General features: G+C 30.5%; 1 protein-coding gene and 2 long non-coding RNA genes across 11 annotated transcripts; 1 reads left to right on the top strand and 2 right to left on the bottom strand.

The window, feature by feature from the left end:
• Positions 1 to 859: 859 nt before the first annotated feature.
• Positions 860 to 12,467, bottom strand: REG (proteasome regulator gamma). Of its 7 annotated transcripts, XM_088184525.1 has the most exons (8): positions 12,408 to 12,467; positions 7,965 to 8,036; positions 6,848 to 6,897; positions 6,559 to 6,643; positions 6,345 to 6,482; positions 6,032 to 6,271; positions 1,476 to 1,691; positions 860 to 1,398 (listed from the first exon to the last, which is right to left on the bottom strand). In XM_088184525.1, the coding sequence occupies exons 4-8, from the start codon at positions 6,592 to 6,594 to the stop codon at positions 1,255 to 1,257; spliced, it is 774 nt and encodes a 257-aa protein (XP_088040651.1). In that variant the 5' UTR covers positions 6,595 to 6,643; positions 6,848 to 6,897; positions 7,965 to 8,036; positions 12,408 to 12,467; the 3' UTR covers positions 860 to 1,254. The 7 variants fall into 7 exon arrangements, with proteins under 7 accessions (XP_088040651.1, XP_088040652.1, XP_088040654.1 ...); XM_088184526.1 differs by lacking the exon at positions 7,965 to 8,036 and having other exon boundaries at positions 12,150 to 12,467; XM_088184528.1 differs by lacking the exon at positions 6,848 to 6,897.
• A 1,858-nt stretch (positions 12,468 to 14,325) lies between these two features.
• On the top strand, positions 14,326 to 16,657 carry LOC148235756 (uncharacterized). 2 transcript variants are annotated; one of them, XR_015809307.1, is made up of 5 exons: positions 14,326 to 14,362; positions 14,853 to 14,917; positions 14,981 to 15,056; positions 15,133 to 15,212; positions 15,285 to 16,657. It is a non-coding gene; the product is annotated as an uncharacterized LOC148235756 (long non-coding RNA). The 2 variants fall into 2 exon arrangements; XR_015809306.1 differs by having other exon boundaries at positions 15,133 to 16,213.
• A 3,400-nt stretch (positions 16,658 to 20,057) lies between these two features.
• Positions 20,058 to 21,046, bottom strand: LOC148235755 (uncharacterized). Of its 2 annotated transcripts, XR_015809272.1 has the most exons (4): positions 21,010 to 21,046; positions 20,467 to 20,531; positions 20,328 to 20,403; positions 20,058 to 20,251 (listed from the first exon to the last, which is right to left on the bottom strand). It is a non-coding gene; the product is annotated as an uncharacterized LOC148235755 (long non-coding RNA). The 2 variants fall into 2 exon arrangements; XR_015809273.1 differs by lacking the exon at positions 21,010 to 21,046 and having other exon boundaries at positions 20,058 to 20,099; positions 20,172 to 20,251; positions 20,328 to 20,468.
• Between the last annotated feature and the right edge of the window lie 1,005 nt (positions 21,047 to 22,051).

Raw genomic sequence — 22,051 nt, 5'->3', positions numbered from 1 at the left:
TATTTTATTTTAATAATTTACAATAAAAAAATATTTTTTCGATACAATTAAGTTAAGGTAAATTAAATTCCACTCACCGATAAATAATGAACCTGGGCTGCTAATATCGGGTCTAATGGCTGCTAAGCTGTTAAATCTTCGTCGAAGGTGAGTCAAATAATAACAGTAAATTTCGCTGGTAATAATTTATTTCGCAAGGTGAACTGCCGTTATAATTTATTTTGAGTAAATTGTAGTGACGTGGTGATTGCTTCCAGGATTTGGACTTATATAGGTATTTTTGGAGGCGTATACAAAATGGAATGATCTTTTACAGTCCTTGAGATCGGTCCAGGATGGCTATTTTAAAAAAGATCCCGTACGATTAGAGGCAATGAAATTTGGGACTAAATTGGCTTTGCAAAAAAAAAAACAAGAGTTATTGCAATATATTAGCAGGAAGGATATACCCATTGTGTTATATGAATGGACCGAAACAAGTGTGAAAAAAATGACTTAAAAAACATTAACTTTATGATTTAGGATACCACTAAAGAAAAGCTTAATTACTCCGGAAATTTCATATTCCTAATAAATAATGTTCTTGACATTTTGCAACGTCAACATTATCATATGTAATAATAAGTTTAAAAAAATAAGAGCAGATTCTTTTGTTGATTCTGAAGTCTTAAAAAAATAATTTAGAAAATGTAATTTTTAAATAAAGGAATGCTCATGACCCTATTTGGGGTAATTTACCCCTGTTAGCCATCCACTGCCCTAGATCTTGTAAATGCCATAAAAATTGGATTCAATAGTGAACCAAGGGAAAGGGTATGAGTTGTATCAGTTAACGGTAAGGATAATAAGAAAATCCATATAATCGTAACTTGAAAATTTTATTCATACCAACTAAAGTTGTCTTGTTATTATATAGTATAGTTTACAACTATTTTTCCATGTCTTATTAAAATGGCATACAAAATAAATAAATGAAAAGTATAAGTAGATAAACCAAAACTATAACAAAAGTGAATACAGAAAAACTGTATATAGCATGCATGTATACATTATTAATCAAAATAATCACACGTGTTGAATAGGGAGGGGGGGACTTTCAACTTGAACAATATAATTAAAGTAATTCAACAAAAAAACAAAATATTACAAACTCAGCATATGAGATAAAAATAGCGACGCTTTATATTTAGCCCCGAAACGGTCTCAATGTTTGAATTATTATAGTTATTACAATATAATGGAATGACACTAAAATTAGTACAAGGATTCCGCGTTTGAGGATCGTGGCTTCTTGATTTTTTCAATATTTTTAATTACAATGTCGTGTAAGGAGCAATATCGGTTGCGAATCTCGCTCATCACCAACCACAACGATAAGTATTCCTTTTCATCCAACTCCTGCAAACATAAGAAAGCCATTTATATAAATTTGTATAGACAAACTTTGGATTTTGATTAAGAAGCTAAATTCGCACCTGAACTGCTCGTCTGTAGTCTTCGATGTGAGGATATTTAGCGACTTTCGATATGATCTTGGCCCGCGATACGAAATATCGGGATATTTGATCAAAGAATGCCGCTGCTTCAGACTCCACTGCTTGGATTTCCGCTAACGTGTCTTCTTGGATGGATACTCCAAAATTGTTACCATCTTCGATCTTGGGAATCATAAACGATATCCACATTTTAAGCTGCAATACAAAAGAATAATAATTAGTATGTTTTAACCCATTGAGATCGAAAAATCAGCAAATTGAATATCATTTTGAAAAAAAATTCATATTTTTTTACGTTATTTTATTTTAGTGGCGATCCGATTTTTAAGGACAGAAAATTTCCGAATACGGAATATTCCAGATAAGATTTTTGTAGACACTAATTATTCAGGACAAAATATATTCTGAACAAAAATTATTTTTTTAATTATATAAAAAAAATTAATGTAAACCTTTGGATTGTTAAACCTGTATTTAATGTACAATTATAATAAAATAAATTTTAAACATGAAAAATTCAATATTTGAATTTTCAATGTCTGAGTTCAATCTATCAATCAATTTAAATTGAAAACTGAATCCAATTAATCATTTTTTTACTTCCTGAGAAAACGCGAAAACCGTTTGTTGGAGTTTTGATATTAAGATTAGCTATTAAGACATCATTATTAAAAATTGAATTGTTATTAACTGTTTGACCGCGGATGACACCTATAGAAGTCATCAAAAAAATCGCCAGTATGCTTGGGCACCTAAATGTGTCATGAGCCTTTAAAACCTTGTAATATATTATTTTGTGTAATTTAATGTTGAAAAACACTTTAATTTATTGAAATAATATTTACATAACTTATGGCATAAATAGATGCTCCCTCAAATATTAACAAATTTCGAAATGGCGCGCAAAAATATATACCGCAGCGGAAGGGTTAAAATAAAAAAGTCATGTTTTCAGTAACTATGAACTTTCTAAAGAAACTAAAAAAGTAATATTATTTTTTTATCACAAACAAATAATAATATTGTCTGACAATATTTTTTACTTGAGTGCACATTCAAGATTATATTTTATTATTTAAAAATATCCATAAATACAAGTTTGAAATGTAATATCATAATCCTTATAATGAATGGATAATTTACATAAAATATAAATATATTTTCGTTATAAATATTTAATAAAGGACCCTATAAAATTTGCTCAAACAATAAAAAAACTAAAACGAGAGAAGCTTACAGAATATAAATGGACCATAGGTAGTGCACATAAATTCCACTAAGTTTAAAAACATTTTTCATCATAAAAAAAGATAATAAATTGAATAAAATAAAAAAAAATTATTTCATGATCAAAAAACTATTTTTTAATTTAACATTATTCACTTTACATCTTTAAAGTTCGAAAATATAAATGAACTTTAACAAATATCAACAATTAAATGGTTTTATTTATAAAGATTTCTGAAATAATATGACAATTTAAAAATTGCGATTATTTGGCACTCTTTTCGATCGCGCACAAATATACCGGCTGTACGTGACAGCAGCCGCCGTCCAAACGTCATGCACGCCGCGAAGCGCGCGGGCATATGAAATCTGCGAGTGTGGCCGCTTACTCGAAGTTGTAGATCTCGGCCGACTTCAGTTGTAACTTCGGTTCGGACAACATCCAGAGATTGCAGTGGAGGCATTAGAACACGAAGACGTGCGAACTCGATCGGTCAATATTTTAAACTGACGCGAAAATTTTAAATTTACGAAAAATATCCTTAGCACCGGATCTGATTAACAAACGCTTTTTGAGGATCCTACAGCCGGACACGTGTTAATACGCTTGTATGAAATTCGATCTTTAACAGACTTACTGACATCTTTGAATATTTTAGGGCACCAAAAGAGATTAATTATATTTTAGATAATATATTCTTCTAAGAGATGTCATTATTATAATTCTTTCCATACAAAATTAAATAATTATTGGTTCGAAATTTTGTTAAAAAAAATCTTTTCGAATATCCTTATATTATATATTATCCTAAATCGGTTTATATAAATTTCACACCATAACAAATTCTCATTTAGAATTGATGCCAACAAATTCTAGAATAGTCACACATGTGGTGTTCATATTCTGAAGTCTCATTTTGTGCCTTATGACATTTTGCAAAAGCAGACAAAGATTTTGGGTAAATGAAATATTTACGACCGAAAAGTTCTCATTGATATTGTATTTGGTGAGTGCCCACACCAATTTTTATAATTATCAGTAGCGGAATTTGAACATTACGGTTTGTAATTACATAATTTGAAAATACGCCACTTTTTTCGATCCCGCGCAAATATGCCAGCTGTACGTGTGTTTTTTTGCGCAAAAGTATGGTACATTAGAAGTTAAGGGCAAGAATATTGAGACGCCCTGAAACATAACTTTCTATGTTTATAATTACTCGGATGACAGCTCTGTAACAGTGCAGTGCGTAATTTCAAAAGATTCTAGTTTTTTATTGAAAGCAAATCACTCACTTGCTCCAATTCAAAATATAAATAAACAAACCGAAAATAAATGAACAGCAGTTATAAGTCATGAGAAAAATAAAATATTTATTACCCCAACAAATTGGCATCGATAAAATAAACACCATTGGTTGAAAGATAAACACATTCAATAACCGCAGTAATTATTAGCTTTTTGTTATTGATTAATATTTTTTTTATAAAATACAAAAAAAATTGTATGATTTAAAACAATAAATAACGTTAAAAATGACATAAGTATCGCATATGAAATGCCGCCACAGTGGCAACGAAAAATAGACCATATTGCCATAGACAATTCTATTAACCATTCTCATGCCACGCGCCACATACGGGGCTCAGTCACTACGCGACCGTAAGGCCAAAAGCTACATACGGGGTATTTATAAAATCTGTTACTTAAATAACGAATACCGAAATAACGAAATTCCCACTATAACAAATCTTCAAATTTGTCCCCGAAAAACTTTTATACAAAATGTTTTCATTGTAACGAAGACTGATCTCAGTATAACGAAATATTTTGATCCGAATTTTAAAATGACGTTACAACTTGACACAATATTTCTCGGAATTCAGTTCGTCCTTGAATTGGCGTGTACCAGATGTGTTCACAAGCGACATTCAAGGTATTTTGCCGACCCTCAAACTATTTTTATAAAACATTTTTTTAACAAATTATAAGTATCCTTAAAAAGTGACAAAAACGATCTGTCAATCTGGTAAGAGGTTATTTTGATGCTGTAGTAATATGATAATTAAAAATAAAATAAAAATATATCATCTTCCTTACATTCAATATAACGAATTTCTTTCGGTCCCGTGAGATTTCACTATATATAGTAATCTATGGAGAAACCTTTAAAATTATTAACGCTTGAATAGCAGTCTTAAAAATAGCTAAAATTAATATACTTCTTTTCCACGTCGCCAGGGTTTCCACTAACCACTTGCACATTTGTAATATTATAAAACGTAATTTTTAACCTTCCCAGTCACAGTACTTTTTTAAAATGACTCAAAAACTTTTTGAACGGACCCACCCTTTCCTATACAGCGTTATAAATATATGAATCCGTTGTAAAACATTTAAAAATGTTTGTACAAATTTAATTTTTATCATAAAAGAGATATTTTTTTCAAGAAATTTGCTGATTTTTGAAATGAGAATTTTTAAAATACAAATTTCCGAGTTAGCTCAGGTATGACCAGGAAGGACTTAATATTAGAGTAAAGCTTGACTAAAACTATTTTTGTTTCTCAAAGATAAAAACGTAGTCAGTTAGGGGTGTCCCTCTGGTTCACGAGTTTGTAATATGATCTTCTCGACCAAATTTCACACATTAAATGATAGCAACAATGATAACAAATTTCACGCATTAAATGATAGCATAATGATGCAAAAAATGTCAAAAAGATTTCAGTTTATATTTTATGAAAAATATGTATTTTTTACTATATATAAAAATATTAGTTTACTAATAAAGTAAAAAAGCACTTCAATATTTAGCAGCTGCAAATAGTGTCAAAACGCACCGGAAGCTCCTTTTGGTATATAAGTCCTTGACAACTCGTTAACACTTGACATATACTTGATTTTTAATTCTAAAAATGCTGGCATTGGCGTTGTGTAATACGAAATATACTGTGGCACGAAAACGGTTAAGGGTTCTGGAAACTGTATGCTTTGGAAGAAAATGGTTAAAAAAGAAGTTGTGAAAATTCTATGGCGTTAAGATTGAAGAAACTCTCGGCTCATCAAATGTTTTGAATATCATGGCGATGATGTTCAAAATTAAACTTAAAGGCATGTCTATTCCCAAATAAAAAACTTTCTGCGTCTTGTATTTACTTTCGAATATTCCTTGTATATCATTAATTTGCTACAATAAGTCATTTTTCTTCTAATAATTTAAAAACTATTTTTTTATGGCTATATCTTAAACTTAAAATAAATTTAGGTTGTCTTTCTAACATTACATAGTAAGTAAAAGTCTTACCAAGTTCGAATCCTCGACCAACTGACGGATGCGTGGCTTAACAAGATGTATAAGATCGCACAGGGGTTTGTTGCATGGCACAGAGCCATTCGGAAGCGCATAAACATGACTGCCAGCGACTTCAATTTTTAATTTTCCATCAACTCCGTCTTCATCTACGCGTGCTCGCTTTGCAGATGGAGCGCCATCGGCGCAATTATTCGCCAACGACACTGGCGCCGGAACCGGAATATTCAAATCCTTAAAAGAAAACAATTTCATTACACATCCATCCAGATACTAAAATGCGTTCACATTGTATATAAATAATAACCTGGTGTACATCAGCAAAGCTTCTATTCTGAAAGTTCGGCGTGTCAAGTATTTCGTTCAGTTCAACTATTTTGCCGGGAAAACCCTTCGTGATCAGTTGCTCTGCTTTGGTTTTTAAAGAATCTTTATACTCCTGGACCTGAAACGACACAATTTAATATTTGAGAAGCTTCGAAAGTGAGGATATTCGGACGGCAATTAAATACTGCTAATACCCCGTTCATAACTGCGACTTCCAAATGTCCACCCATCAGTAAAAAAGTATGTATTTCTAACGCAACTTCAGTTTTCTTGATTTAGCTATTGTGACAATACCGAATTGGCCAATGTTTAATAAAATGTTGAGCATAATAATTGATATTACATTGCACATAAAAATATATATATATATATAAAAAACAAAATCGATTAATTAACAGTTATAACATTCCATAAATAGTGTTTGCCCGTTTGTGATACGTAAGTGAATTATTTTTTCAACACTAAAATTGAAAACTTTCAAACCTTCATATTTAGTTTCAAGACGGCAAGATCATCAAACTTCAGCACACGAGCTTAAAAAATAAATGAGCACTTATAAAGAGAGTAAAACGTAAATTTGTACGTACACAAGCACAAATATAACAATAATTACGTATTGAAAATTAATTTCGGTGACAATTGAGTCGAAGCGAATTCCACGTTTGCTATGACTCATATGTATAGATATTTTCTACTGATATTTTTTGCAAGTAAAACTTGGAAGTATTCCAATTTTTTTCTTTAAATTCTCAAATACTTGACAGTCTATCTACAACATGCGTTATTTAAAATACTGGTATTTACCAAACATTTTTGCATTCACCAATCTCAACAACCAAACAACCATTACAATTAATTCTACAGGGAAAATAGCAAGGATTTTAACAAAATAATAATATCTATTCCAATAAAAATTTTAGTCAGTTTAAGAGTTAATGGTAAATAGTAAACAACTATGTACATAATTAGAAAGATTGAAAAACTCGAAAAAGACTAATAATCCCACCAAATAATAAAATGAGATACAATTTTAGTATTAATTTCCAATAAAAATGATAGTTACATCTGTTTTCCATCAAAAATATGTCATAACTTCAAACATATAAAGTTTAATCTACAACCAATGTTACATGAATGATTTAAGCACTAAAAATAACAAACGGGACAAAATATAAATACAGCTACATATAAACATATTTTAATAACAAACGTTACCAACAGGAGAGAACACAAAAAAAAACACATTTACATTGAATAATTACATAGCAAACTGAAAAAATATTGAATAAATAACATTTAACGACACATATAAGAAAATAGACATTGCTAACTACTCTTGGGCCATTCGTTATTTATCAGCATTCATAAATGATTAGATAATGAATTTCAATAACATATAATAATTGGATGGATGAGAATACATGAAAAGTAAAGAGCTTCTTTTTGATCTTCGACTATGATGCAAAGCATGGACAATGTTGGTTAGGGATAAGCGGTTTCTTTAAGGATGTAAGGCAAGGTCTTTATAAGAATCTTAGGACCATGTTGGAACACTGTAAATAACAAAAGTCCCAAAAGGGAAACATGAAATATTGAATACTTATATATGGAGATGTCCCTCTTTCGACATTGACCCAACAGAACCCAAAGACCAAGCAGGCAGGACATGTAACTAAAATGAAGGATAACTGATTGCTTAATATATTTTTGACGAATCGGACTTTGATTCTGAAGGACTAAGGAGATTACGTAACATGGACATAGCCATATTTCACATAAATATAAAATGTTGAGTATAATATGACCCACATTATAAAAATAAAGACAATTAAGATTATATGAGCCATAGAGAGCTCTATAAAAAAAATTGGAATGCTAAGATATGACTCGTCGACAAGTGCTTTCAAACGTGACGATCAGAGATTCAGAAGGACGAGCATCCCTAAAAAGCTTCTCCAGTGGTCATTTAGGGCCATTACAAACACAAAAGAATATATTGCATTTACAAGCGGAATGCGAGGACAAGTGCAAGGTTGCCAAATTTCTACCTGTTCAAATTCCTGCGATTAAGCAAATATTTTAACAAAACGATGAAAATAATCAAATATAATTACACCTCCAAATTTTCGCAATTAGTCAAGGAAAACTATTAATTTTATATTTTTTGAAGCCATTTTAAATGATTTTAATCGAGAGTAGTTCTTCAGTTGTACGATAGATTTTTGCGATACATTGTTCATACTGAGTGATATTATATATAAAGGTGATTCAACTTCAGTTTCTTAACATTTAAAAAATATCCACGAATTTAAAGATGTTTTTGGAATTTTTTTATTAATCAAACGTTTTTTTTATTATTTCATTAATTATAAATAATATTATCAATTAAATGGTCGCCTCTGTATTTTTCAGCAATGTAACGTAATGAAAGTTCTAACTAATTACAATTTTAGATCTTTCATTAAGTCAAATCCAAAATACAAACTAAGCCAACTCATCTCTCATTGGAAAATAAGCGGAAGAAGTACAGAGATGTCACATCTCGCATATTCCTCCATAGTTCGTCTGCACTTGGATATTACACTATGTATTAAGAATATGATAGCTATCCTTACCGATATTACTACGAACTTCTGAAATGAGAGTATTGGTCAAAGTATATTCAAATCGAATTTTGGTCAATAAGAGGGAGAAAAAACAATTATCACTTCTCAGAAGTCCAAAATTCACGTCAAAAGCAATAAAATCATGTCGCCGCCGTCGCAGTGGGAACGCTCGGTAATGAGTCTGCCCCGTGTGACGGCGACGGCACGATTTTATTGCTTTGGATGTGGATTTTTGACTTCTGAGAAGGGATAATTGTTTTTTGCGCTTTCCTATTGGTCAAAATTCAGTTTAGATATGCTTTATTCAATTCTCACTTATTGTAAGTTGTAATATTGTTTTAGTCTGAACGAACGCAAGTAATTAAGTGTTTTCACTGCGACGGCAATGGCACGATTTTATTTCTTTCAATGTGGATTCTAAACTGGGACTGAGCTTGAACTTGGTCAGAAAAATGCATGTCATTTAATGAAAAATACTATGAATCTTCATGAAATCAAAATATTAATTAAAACGATCACTGACTGGCCAACCTTTGCTCCTAAGAAAAAAGTTGAAACGACATCCTTGCATTTGACATTTTGAACGTGTGATTATTGACAGCTGTCTGATTTACAGCGCTGCTGACATGAAACTCAAATTGAATCACCCTGCCAATTCTATACCATTATATTATTTGCTGATTATTCATTTTCCCAAAAATTATACTTAACTAGTACAACTAGGTCTAACACAAGTAATAAAAAATATAAGCAAGAGAGAAGTTAAAGTTTTAAGACATAAATAAACAAAAAATAATATTCTAGTATTTGCATAAAAGGACAAAAAATCGTCACAATGTGGACTAGGCTTGGCTTATCAAAAAAGTACTATTCCCATATAGTAAATTTCTAATTATTAATTTAAAATCATATATTCATATGAAAGATTGCTTCCAGAAATATACGATAGAGAAATATAACCAAACATCAAGTATATAAATATGTAATTAATTGTAATGTACATACATAAATATATTTAATGTTTCATATGTCTAAGTAATACAGAAAAAACAATAAATTCCGTGCGTTTAAAAATATGTTAAGAACCATCACTGTAAATTACAATAGTAAACAATTAACTAAATATTATTTATAAGGATAGAGGGAAACATTCCCTTTTTTGTCATTGCATTCTTGAGTAGTTTTTTTTTCAGGTAGTGGTCCCAACATCTGGAATGGGTACAGGGTTTATCCTAAATAAATTATATATAAATAATATGTAAGAAACTTAATTTTTGTGATTAAATAAATTGGACCGCAGTAGTTTCAATAAAATAAAAAGGTTGACAAATAATTCCGAGAGACCCTTTTTTTGAGCTCCCGTAGCAGTCTCTTTGTCAAAAAAAATTCGAAATGACCTTCTTTTAAGCTCCTGTAACATTTTGACTTTTGTCATCCTTGAACAGTATTTCCAAAATGACACCTTTTTTTAGTTCCGGTAACAATTTATCCTCCTTGAACCAAAATTTTAAATATGGCCTGTTTATTTTAAGTGTTCACCTTTAATATTTTCAAAATTTGTCACCTTAATTTATAGTAATTACACAAACTGTATACGGAAACGAACATTGTTGCACAATAATAACAATATAAGTAAATAACTTTGCATTATATATATAAAAAAAACATAATAAAAATGCAGTGTATCGTATATTTTGCCATCGAATGATACAACAAATTTATGTTATTGCGACAGATAAAACGGTATGATTCATATGTAAGATTACAATTTTTTGCAAATCTGTCAGCAGTTATTTATAAACAAATTAACAGTTATGTGTAAATTTACACACCGATTACAAACGTATCGTCAATTTTGTTTTTTTAAATTGTTGGCATGAACATCATTCAGCACAAACTTTATCGTTGAATTTAATAAAATAAATACAATTAAAAGATTTTTTTGAGTAAAAAAGTGTTAGATGGTACAACAGATTTGAAAATTTATTTATTGGGAGATAAAATTACCTTTATTTATACAAGTGCAAAAGTTGAGGTATTTACTATTATAGAAATAATAAACCAGTCAATTTGACAGGTTTCATTAAAAATTGGTATATAGTGACCAGATTTTTTAAAATAAGAAGTTTCCGAAAATAAAAATAGTTTTAATATATTTGCATTGTTGAAATATAAAGTCTGATATAAATCAAATCACAATACAAACCAGAAACCTGTCAATTTGACGAATGCCATAAATCTAGTGTTAAATAGCTGCAAAACATATCTTCATAATTTAAAAATTTAATCAAAAATTATTTAATTGTTGGCAGTATTTTTTTATATTTTTGGATTATAATATTTGAAATATATTTCCTCAAAATTTTGTCTTTGTATACAATAATAATCTTATGATTTTTTCTTGTCATTAAAATGTATTTCACATCTACTGCAAACAAAAATAAAAAATAACTAATGTATGTACATATGTATATTCTCAAATATAATACATTTACCATGAATACTATATTCATAAGCAACAAATTACATAATTTTGAACAAATATATACATATCTATTTAAAAAAAAAAAATTTAAAACATAGGAAATAGGTTAATCTTCTGGTTTTTAATTTGTAAAAAACACAATCTAGAGCTGATAAATTCCATAAACGACATTCGAGTCATTTATTTTACAAGATTCGCATTCGATGACCTGTGCTGTGATGTCACATTTTGTAAAAAGCAAAAAAGGATCGACGGAATGAAGTGTGTATTATTTTGAACTACAATATATAGTAGTTAATTGGTTAAATTATCATCATCGCTATATTATTTCTGAGTACATAGCTATTTCATATAGCTATTTCACATAATAGAAAAAAATAGTTAACCCTTTATCGTTTTAATAAACAGTTCTCTTTACACTATGTAGAACGAATGGAACGAATATTTAAAATTTTGGCAGAGGGTAGTCTTGAGATGTGACCTTGTGCAATAGTGAACATATTTTAGGTTAGGTTTCGAGACGGTTTCGAGGCGGTTTCGAGGCGCATGCGGCAAAGTGGCGAATCGCTTTAGAATATTCTAAAAAAATAAACAATCGACACAGTAAACAAGACGCCGACGATATGCGAAAAGTTTTGAAACGTCACGATTTAACTAACCGTGCGTTATGCACTCGTAATATGTATATGCATACGTATCGTAAGGGTCGGAGACGCGTGCGGCGTGCGGTACGAGCGGAATGGATCAAGGACACGGAGACGACGGAGCTAGGCGTCGACGATGCAAATCGCGCAAAGCATGAGGCAACGTGTTCCGTTACGCGTTACGGGGCTTAGGGGGGCGCGAGACGGGGGCGCAGCGTCTCCGCCGCGTTGCCGGCGCTTGGCAAAGGGCGTTCTCTGCGAAGACGACGGTCGTCGAGGGACGCGGACTTGCAGAACGACCTAATTACCTTCATCGCCGTCTCGGCCATCATCCAACGACGGCAGCGCGCAAAGAGAGACCGGCAACTGCGGTTGGCACCCCTGATTTCAGGCCAACCGATGCGGCATTTTCTCACTTTTTTATTTTTGCCTTTTAATCTTACTCTTCTCAATACAATATTATTAAACTTGAGCAAAATTTTACATTTTTCATATTTTTACATTTTCTTATTTTAACGACATAACTTCTCTTTATTAATTTCTCTTAACGCATCGGCTTCTCGACTATGTAAAAACGACCCGTTCCTTTCTCACAAATTACTGACCAATTTATAATTGAAGGTAATAAATTCTAAAATGTGATTTTCGCCTGGCCTTCGTCGCACAATTTTTTTTTTATCCACCAAATCCTAAAACACAAACTCTAAATTAAAAAAATACGCTTTACCGAGGGATTATTTTATTAATAACATACTTAATTCTAAACCTCTACTCTACTAATCGTCGCTTCACAGCTTGCTGGGAAACTGTTATCCCTTCATCGGTTATGTTTTTACTTTTTATTCAATAAACAAATTGGTAATTTTCGGTTTTCAACACAAATATCGCGAATCTTTCTGTAATTTCTTCTTGGATCTAAAGTGAACCCAAACTCTTGATATTCTTCAAAAAACTTCTCGAGACGCTAACTGCCTTTGCAATATCATATCGACATAGACTAGTAGCTTTCAAAAGTTCTGATATTTGTCCAACTTTTTCGGCGACAGATCAGAATGTTTTCTTCGTATTAATTAAAAAAAATATATTTATCCAATTTAAAATCGGCAATTTATGCACACCTATACCTACATAATAGGAAAACGTCCAAACGTCCAAACGTTCCGTAATGGAATGCTCATAAATACCGTATTTTTCCAAAAATAAAACATCCTCCGAAAATGAGCCCTAGCGTGATTTTTATGAGTTTTTGGAATATAAGCCCTCCCCCGAAAATAAGCCCTAGTTAAAATAAGGTGAACGTCAACTTGTAGCGATTTTTGCTAGTGCCGCACTATTTACAGGCGGCCCTCGACTTTCGAATGTTCGACTTTTGCACAATTCGCTATTTCCAACATTAAAAAAAAAACATTTTTTTTTTAAGTTAATTTTTTTTTTTAATTATAAACATGAGTGACAAATGGATAAACATCAGTGTTGATACGAACAAAAAGAAATTAAGGACTCATAAACTTCACACCATTCGAGACAAAGAAAAAAATCGATTCCAGCGGGAATGACTGCCTATCTCCAGACACTTGATATCGCAATAAACAAGCCCTTTAAGGATAATTTGCACGTGGAAATGAATGAATACATTGAAAACAAAATGGTGAGAAATCAACGTAGGAATTTTGTGAAGCCTGGTCTACAGGAAGTTATGAATTGGGTAAAGAATTCATGGGATAAAATAACGGACTGTTGTGTTTCCAATACACTTCGAACAGGCTACTTAGACATGAAATACTCATTTAAGGATAGCTATATTGCAGGCCATGAGAGATTCGGACCAATGATTCAACAGAAAATGGACTTTTGATTAGTTATGACGATGTTCCAGAAGAATGTTCTAGATGACTGTATTCGAATAAATTCGAAATAAATGTAAAATTCCTATTATTAACCGAAAACATATAAATTTACTTATTGTATGTGAAAAGTAAGCCCTCCCCCGATAGTAAGACTTAGCTCATATTTCGGACTAAAAAAGAAAGTAAGACGGTAGCTCTTATTCTACAAAATCTTTTGCAAACGCATTAAAAATAAAATTTTGCTTACATAAAATTTATTCTTTATTAATAACCTATCCAAAAAAACGATTAAAATCAGAAGCACTTCTCATTCTCCCATTTTTGAACCATGCCCAATAATTTTTCGTATTTGAACCAAACGTTATTTTATGAAATGTTCACTTGACGTTCGACTACAATGGCGTTTATCAAAACTGGTATAAACCATTTAAATTTTTTCTGTTATTCTGCAATTATTAATCGAAATGAAGTGATAATGTGATAATTTTAGTACATTTCACTGAAGATCTGGAACCATTGATATGTTTTATTTAACCTTTAAAAGTGTGCTTTGGCATTTTGTGCTTGTATTTAAATTTAAGGTTGTTTTTGTCACCGATACACGAGATTAGTGAAATATTGTAATAATACTTTCTTGAATTGCGTATTAAATTTATATATTATTTATATATTATTTTTATAGCTTTGTTTTAAATGACTTAGTTTAGAAAAAATAGTAATACTGGTGTTACTTTTTAGGCTTTCTATTAAATATTACTCTAAGGGCTGCAATGGCGATAAAACCGTAAGAGTGAAGGTTCCAAATATGTTTATTAAATTTAAGCTTGTTTTCCATTTAACGTTACTGCCCCTCTTCACGAATCCAGTTGTATTTCACACATCATTTAATTCTTTATTTTTTTGCAGAAGCTGACGCAAAAAACGACAAAGAAACGTTTGATTTCATTGACGCGATTCAGTGTAAAGTCGAGGTAATGAAAAGTGATAGTAACATTTATAAACGCATTTGATCTTACAAAGCTTATTTTTTCAAGTTCATAAAGGTAAAACATGAATACGATAGCAGTGAAGATCCATACAAAGATAACGTAGACGACATGTTTGAGATAGGTTAGATATACTTATATAAATATGTGTACTGTTGCATTTTATTATATATCAATTGATGATTATTATACAATTTTAGAAATGCACGATGTAAAAAATATTATTACCAATATTATCAATAAGGACGTTTTACCTCGCCAAATTAACAACACTATAAAAGTAATAGTCAAATGATTTAGAATTGTATTTCGATATATTCAACTCATCTAATGAATAATATTTACATTTTAGAAATCAAAAAGAAAAAAATGTTCTAGAGTTCAAGGTGTGCACGATAGTTCTTATAAATTTGAGTGTAGCAAATGTGGAAAGGCATTCAAAACAAAATTTGTTCTTTTAAGACATATAACAACTGCTGCTTGTACTTTTCAATGTGCAAAGTGTGGAAAACTATTAAAAACTAAAGCCATACTTGTACGACATATACAAACTCATAACGAAATTCGTGCTTTTGAATGTGAAATATGTGGGAAAGCATTCAAATATAAACATTTACTTTCAAAGCATAAATTAATTCATAATCATATTCGTGGCTTTGAATGTGAGAAATGTGGAAAAGCATTCAGAGAAAATTTTTCTCTTTCTCGACATATGACGACTCATAGCGATGTTTATGACTTTGAATGTGAAAAGTGTGGAAAAGTGTTCAAAACAAAATCTCTTTTTTTACAACATATGCTCACTCATAGTGATGTAAGTGCTTTTGAATGTGCAAAGTGTGGAAAAAGATTCAAATTTAAAAACAAACTTTTACAACATTTACAAACTTATAACGAAGGTTATGCTTTTGAATGTGAAAAATGTGGGAAAGCATTCAAATATAAAAAGTTACTTTTACAGCATAAATTATCTCATATCCATATTCGTAGCTTTAAATGTGAAAAATGTGGAAAAACATTTAAAACTAATTGCTCTCTTTCACGACATACGAAAATTCATAACAATGTTAGGGACATTGAATGTAAAAACCATTAAAAGTATTCAAACTTAATGTTTCTGATTTCTTGAGAAAGGTAATTTTATATCATACTATATTTCTCGAGAAATTTCAACAATGGCATTTAGAAACCTTCAAATGACAATGGTGTGGTTTAACAAAACATAAATCGGCAGAACATTCAGAATTGTGTATAGACCTTCAAATGCCATCAATCACCATTATAACTCTTTGGAAACTAGTCTACTTTCAGAATTTGAGAAAATTTACGTGGCGTCGACAGTTCCCTGCTCATAAAATGAGTTTTCGGTTTTCAAAAAGAAATGCTATGAATACTCTCAGTGATTTTTATAACTTTCAATGTGGAAATGCATTGGTAACTAAAACCAAGTAAAGAGAAAAAAATGTTCCAGAATAGAAACTGAAACAAAATTAAAATAAAATACTTTTAGCCTGCTTGATGCACTAACTTGTTTTAAAATAGCAGTTATGGGGACTGATTTATTTGGCCACCCGGGAACTAGAAAACAAACTGGCAACAATGTTATGTAACGGCAACTATTTGTTTTTTGCCCACACAACGGGAGAACTCTGCCAACCTCGTTATATTTATACTTTTAATCATGTAAAAAAAATAATGTACAAATAAATCCTATGCTGTGACTAATTTGTGTCTTATTGCAAGCCCATCACATTCATTCGCTAAACAGCTATTAAAAACTTTAGAACCAAAATCCTAGAGAAAGTAAAGGGGTAAAAACGTCCCATAGAAATTGAAACAATAAAAAAATTGTTCACACATTTTTATACATGAAGATCTATTTAATTTTTGAAGACTTTTATGAAAGTATGGGGGCCAATATAGATTTGTTATGGCCAAAACTGGTCGGCGCTGAAGTAGCATTGTTGTGACGGTTTTTTCGCTCTCTCTACCGGCAAGCCCGCAAGGGTTCGGACGCGTGCCGTCCTTTGTAATGTAAACAACTGTAACCGTCAATAAATATACTACTGCAGCGGCTCAATCTGTGTCTCATTGCCACCCGCCATTATCACCGTCCCTAAAAAAGTATCGATTTAGTGTAACATAAATATTAATTAAAGAATTTTAGGGACAAATGATTGCCAACCATTGTCGCGAAATATTATTTCGACGATAAAAAATACAGTTATGGGTGCGTGGGGGCCGCACCAGGATGCGAGCCCGCCAGAGTCGACAGGGGAAAAGAATCACTCACAGCGGTGTCACCAGAGAGCCGCCAAGTTTTGGCCATAATAAACCTAAATAAATATAAATAGGCCCCCTGCGATGCACTCCCCGCCGCGTCACATTGCCGAGATTAACAATGGTTTGGCACTAATGGCTACGAAAGCGTCTTTCAACGTTTTGCTGCATTAATACGTTTTAAAATTTAAATAGGTTAGTTGCGAGTGAGCGGTATCGAGCTAGCTTTGGTCAGAACATTTAAACCATTTATGAAAGGTAAATATTATTGTCAGTTTATATAATCTGGTTTTAATGTAGATTCGTTGCAGAGTTATTCACAGGGTGTCCACTGTTCTGACAAACGCTCGCTGGCACCTAAGCTGTTTAAATTTTAAAGCGTATTTTATAAAAACAAAACTAAGATTCTTATTTTATATATTTTCTCTAATTTTAATAAAATGTGTAATATTAGTGTATTTTTACTATTTGTAGATTCTCTTTAATTTCAATAAAAAATATCTTAGTTATGGTCTAAGAGTTTTTTATTTGTATAACTTAATATTAGTAATTATTACATTAAAAATTTCTGATGCAACCCCCCGACTTGCTTGAGGTTCGCTAGTCCTGATTTAGCACGTGTGTACGTGTGGAAAAAATATCAATTCTTTCTGGGATATTGTTATTTTTGATCGCCGAAATAATACTTCGCAACAGTGGCGTAGCAATGGGGGGGGGGGGCAAGGGGGGCGGTCCACCTCAGGCGGCACTTGCTTGGGGGCGGCATATCTTATAAATTGTACATTAAATTTATTGTAAAATTAATTAAGTAACTGTGAATTATTTTAATTAATTATTTGACAGATCATGGTAGAAATACATCATTATTATTATTATAAAAATTATTCACGTGTATTTGTAATTTCTAGTTTCATTTATTTAAGTATAAATTACAAATACTTAAGTATATTTTTATTATAATGCATAATTTGTTAGCTAATTCTAAATTTAATAATTTTTAGTTTTTTTTTTACTCTGTAATGATATGTTAATTTTGTCATGTTTTATACTTTTTGATATATTGCATTTTATTGTATTATTTGAAATTAACTATAATGATAATTTGACAATTCGTTATTTTATTACATTTTTTATTGTATTATAAAACACCTTGTTTAAATAAGAAAACAAGTATTACATACAAAAATAAATAGTATGCATGTATAATATAATATAATAATATGTGAAGGGTATGTAGCATAATTGGTAAGTGAGGCAAAAGGGGCCGTCTGTTCTGGATTTTTTTGGTTATAGATTTTTAGGTAGCTCAGATTTTCTTTAAGAATATGTATGGGAAGGACCGCTCCGGGCAGCACATACCCTAGCAACGTCACTGGTTGGCAATCATTTGTCCCTAAAACTCTTTAATTAATATTTATGTTAACCTAAATCGACAATTTAATAAAAGGCTTCAAAAATTAGGAAGATCTTTTTATATAAAAATGTGTGAACAATTTTTTTATCGTGTTTCAATTTCTATTATTGAACATTTTTACCCATTTATTTTCTCTAGGATTTTGATTCTCAAGTTTTTAAAAAAATTTAATAGGTGTTTTGCGAATGTGTGGTGGTGGATTTGCAATAAGACACAAATTAACAGCCGCATTAGATTTATTTGTACATTATTTTAATTACATGATTAAAGGAATAAATTAAACGAGTTCAACACAGTTCTCCCATTGTGTGGTGAAAAAACAATTAGTCACTATTGTTGCTGTTACGTCACTTTGTTATCTAGCTCCCATGTGGCGAAATAAAGCAGTCCCAAACATTCTCTCCCTTTACATGGTTTTAGTTACCAATGTATTTCCACATTGAAAGTTATAAAAATCACTGTGAGTACACTGAAAACTTATTTTATGAGCAGAGAATTGTCAACACCATGTAATCTTACTCAAATTCTGAAAGTTTCTAGTTTCTAAAGAGTTTTTATGGTAATTGATGGCATTTGAAGGTCTGTACAATTCTGAATGTTCTACCGATTCATGTTCCATTAACCCAAACCATTGTTATTTAAAGATTTTTAAATGCCATTGTTGAAATTTCTCGAGATATACAGTGTAAATTCCTATTCTCAAGAAATCGGAAACATTAAGTTTGAATAATTTTCACATTCAATGTCACTAACGTTTCTATGAGTTTTCTTATGTCGTGAAAGAGAGTAATTAGTTTTAAATGTTTTTCCACATTTTTCACATTCAAATCCACGAACATGGCTATGAGTTAATTTATGGTTTAAAAGTAACTTTTTATATTTGAATGCTTTCCCACATTTTTCACATTCAAAAGCATAACCTTCGTTATAAGTTTGTAAATGTTGTAAAAGTTTGTTTTTAAATTTGAATCTTTTTCCACAATTTGCACATTCAAAAGCATATACATCACTATGAGTTAGCATATGTTGTATAAAAAGAGATTTTGTTTTGAACACTTTTCCACACTTTTCACATTCAAAATCATAAACATCGCTATGAGTTATCATATGTTGAGAAAGAGAAAATTTGTCTCTGAATGTTTTTCCACATCTTTCACATTCAAAGGCACGAACATGGCTATGAGTTAATTTATGCTTTAAAAGTAACTTTTTATATTTGAATGCTTTCCCACATATTTCACATTCAAAAGCACGAATTTCGTTATGAGTTTGTAAATGTCGTACAAGTTGGGTTTTAGCTTTGAATCCTTTTCCACAGGTTGCACATTCAAAAGCACATACATCACTATGAGTTGTCATGTGTTTTAAAAGAACAGATTTTGTTTTGAATGCCTTTTCACAATTGCAACACTGAAATTTATAAGAACTATCATGCATACATTGAACTCTGGTACATTCTTTTCTTTCTGATTTCTAAAATGTAAACATTATTTATTAGATGAGTTGAATATATCGAAATACAATTCTAAATCATTCGACTATTACTTTTATGGTGTTGTTAATTTGGCGAGGTAAAACGTCCTTATTGATAGTATTGGTAATAATATTTTTTACATCGTGCATTTCTAAAATTGTATAATAATCATCAATTGATATATAATAAAATGCAACAGTACACATATTTATATAAGTATATCTAACCTATCTCAAACATGTCGTCTACGTTATCTTTGTATGGATCTTCACTGCTATCGTATTCATGTTTTACCTTTATGAACTTGAAAAAATAAGCTTTGTAAGATCAAATGCGTTTATAAATGTTACTATCACTTTTCATTACCTCGACTTTACACTGAATCGTGTCAATGAAATCAAACGTTTCTTTGTCGTTTTTTGCGTCAGCTTCTGCAAAAAAATAAAGAATTAAATGATGTGTGAAATATAACTGGATTCGTGAAGAGGGGCAGTAACGTTAAATGGAATACAGGCTTAAATTTAATAAACATATTTGGAAACTTCAGTCTTACGGGTTTGTCGCCATTGTAGCCCTTAGAGTGATATTTAATAGAGAGTCTAAAAAGTAACACCAATATTACTATTTTTTTCTAAGCTAAAAGTCATTTAAAACAAAGCTATAAAAATAATATATAAATTTAATACACAATTCAAGAAAGTATTATTACAATATTCCACTAATCTCGTGTATCGGTGACAAAAACAACCTTAAATTTAAATACAAGCACAAAATGCCAAAGCACACTTTTAAAGGTTAAATAAAACATATCAATGGTTCCAGATCTTCAGTGAAATGTACTCAAATTATCACATTATCACTTCATTGAGATTAATAATTGCAGAATAGAAAAAATTTAAATGGTTTTACCAGTTTTGATAAACGCCATTGTAGTCGAGCGTCAAGTGAACATTTCATAAAACAACGTTTGGTTCAAATACGAAAAATTATTGGGCATGGATCAAAAATGGTAGAATTAGAAGTGCTTCTGATTTTAATCGTTTTTTGGATAGGTTATTATTAAATATTAAATTTTATATAAGCAAAATTATATTTAATGCTTTTGCAAAAGATTTTGTAGCACAAGAGCTATTTATGCGCATTCCATTACGGAAGGCAAAATATATAATTTGGTTATTACTCTATAAAAATTATAAATTTAAATACTTTATTATGTAAGTACATGTAGTCGTTTTTTACGAAACATTTATTATTAAATTTTTATTTTTCAAGCATTTTGCACATTTAGGTAAAAATTTCAAAATTATTTAAAGGTTGAAATAGAGAGAAAATGTATTTTTTATGTACTTTACTTTAAACTGCCATTTTTTGTAAAATACATGTTAATAAAATAGTTTGGTAACTTTACATTTTGTCTAAACTTCAAATTGATTACTAGCTTTGGCACAGATCTAAATTAATGTTTATCGGCTATCTGAGATTATTGATAAGCTATGGGTGCGATTAAGCAGGGAATTATTTGAATGGATATGTGCAATAATATAAAAAATTTTTTCTATAAAATATTTTTTTTCTGCACTGAAATGAATAATTTGTGTAATATAATAAATAATATAATAATAATATATATATATATATATATAATAATAATATATAATATAATATAATAATAAGTAATATAATAAATAATGTAATATAATAAATAATATAATAAATAATAATATAATAATATAATATAATAATGTAATATAATAATAATAATAAATAAGCTTTGCAATAAATAATAACTTAAAGCATTATGGCTAACGACAACGCCCAATTCTGTTTAACTTTGGTCGTTGACTACACCAACGAAATTCTAATGCACAGCTTATTTGTTATAATGCACAAATCATTCGTTTTAGGGCACTTTACAAGTAAAAGGTGCTTAATCTAATATTTTTATTGAACA

This window comes from Plectrocnemia conspersa, unplaced genomic scaffold (genome assembly GCF_051122295.1).
Source record: "Plectrocnemia conspersa isolate PC_06_02 unplaced genomic scaffold, ASM5112229v1 ptg000004l, whole genome shotgun sequence".
Classification (NCBI taxonomy): Eukaryota; Metazoa; Arthropoda; class Insecta; order Trichoptera; family Polycentropodidae; genus Plectrocnemia; species Plectrocnemia conspersa.
Note: the sequence above shows the minus strand (reverse complement) of the source record. Positions and strands in the feature narration are given on the sequence as shown.

Coding starts and splice junctions, on each gene's coding strand:
- REG (XM_088184526.1), bottom strand. CDS start 6,594: ATGGGTGGACATTTGGAAGTCGCAGTTATGAACGGG. Junction 6,483..6,558: donor AAGTCGCAGTTATGAACGGG/GTATTAGCAGTA, acceptor GTGTCGTTTCAG/GTCCAGGAGTATAAAGATTC. Junction 1,692..6,031: donor TGGTCGAGGATTCGAACTTG/GTAAGACTTTTA, acceptor TTTGTATTGCAG/CTTAAAATGTGGATATCGTT.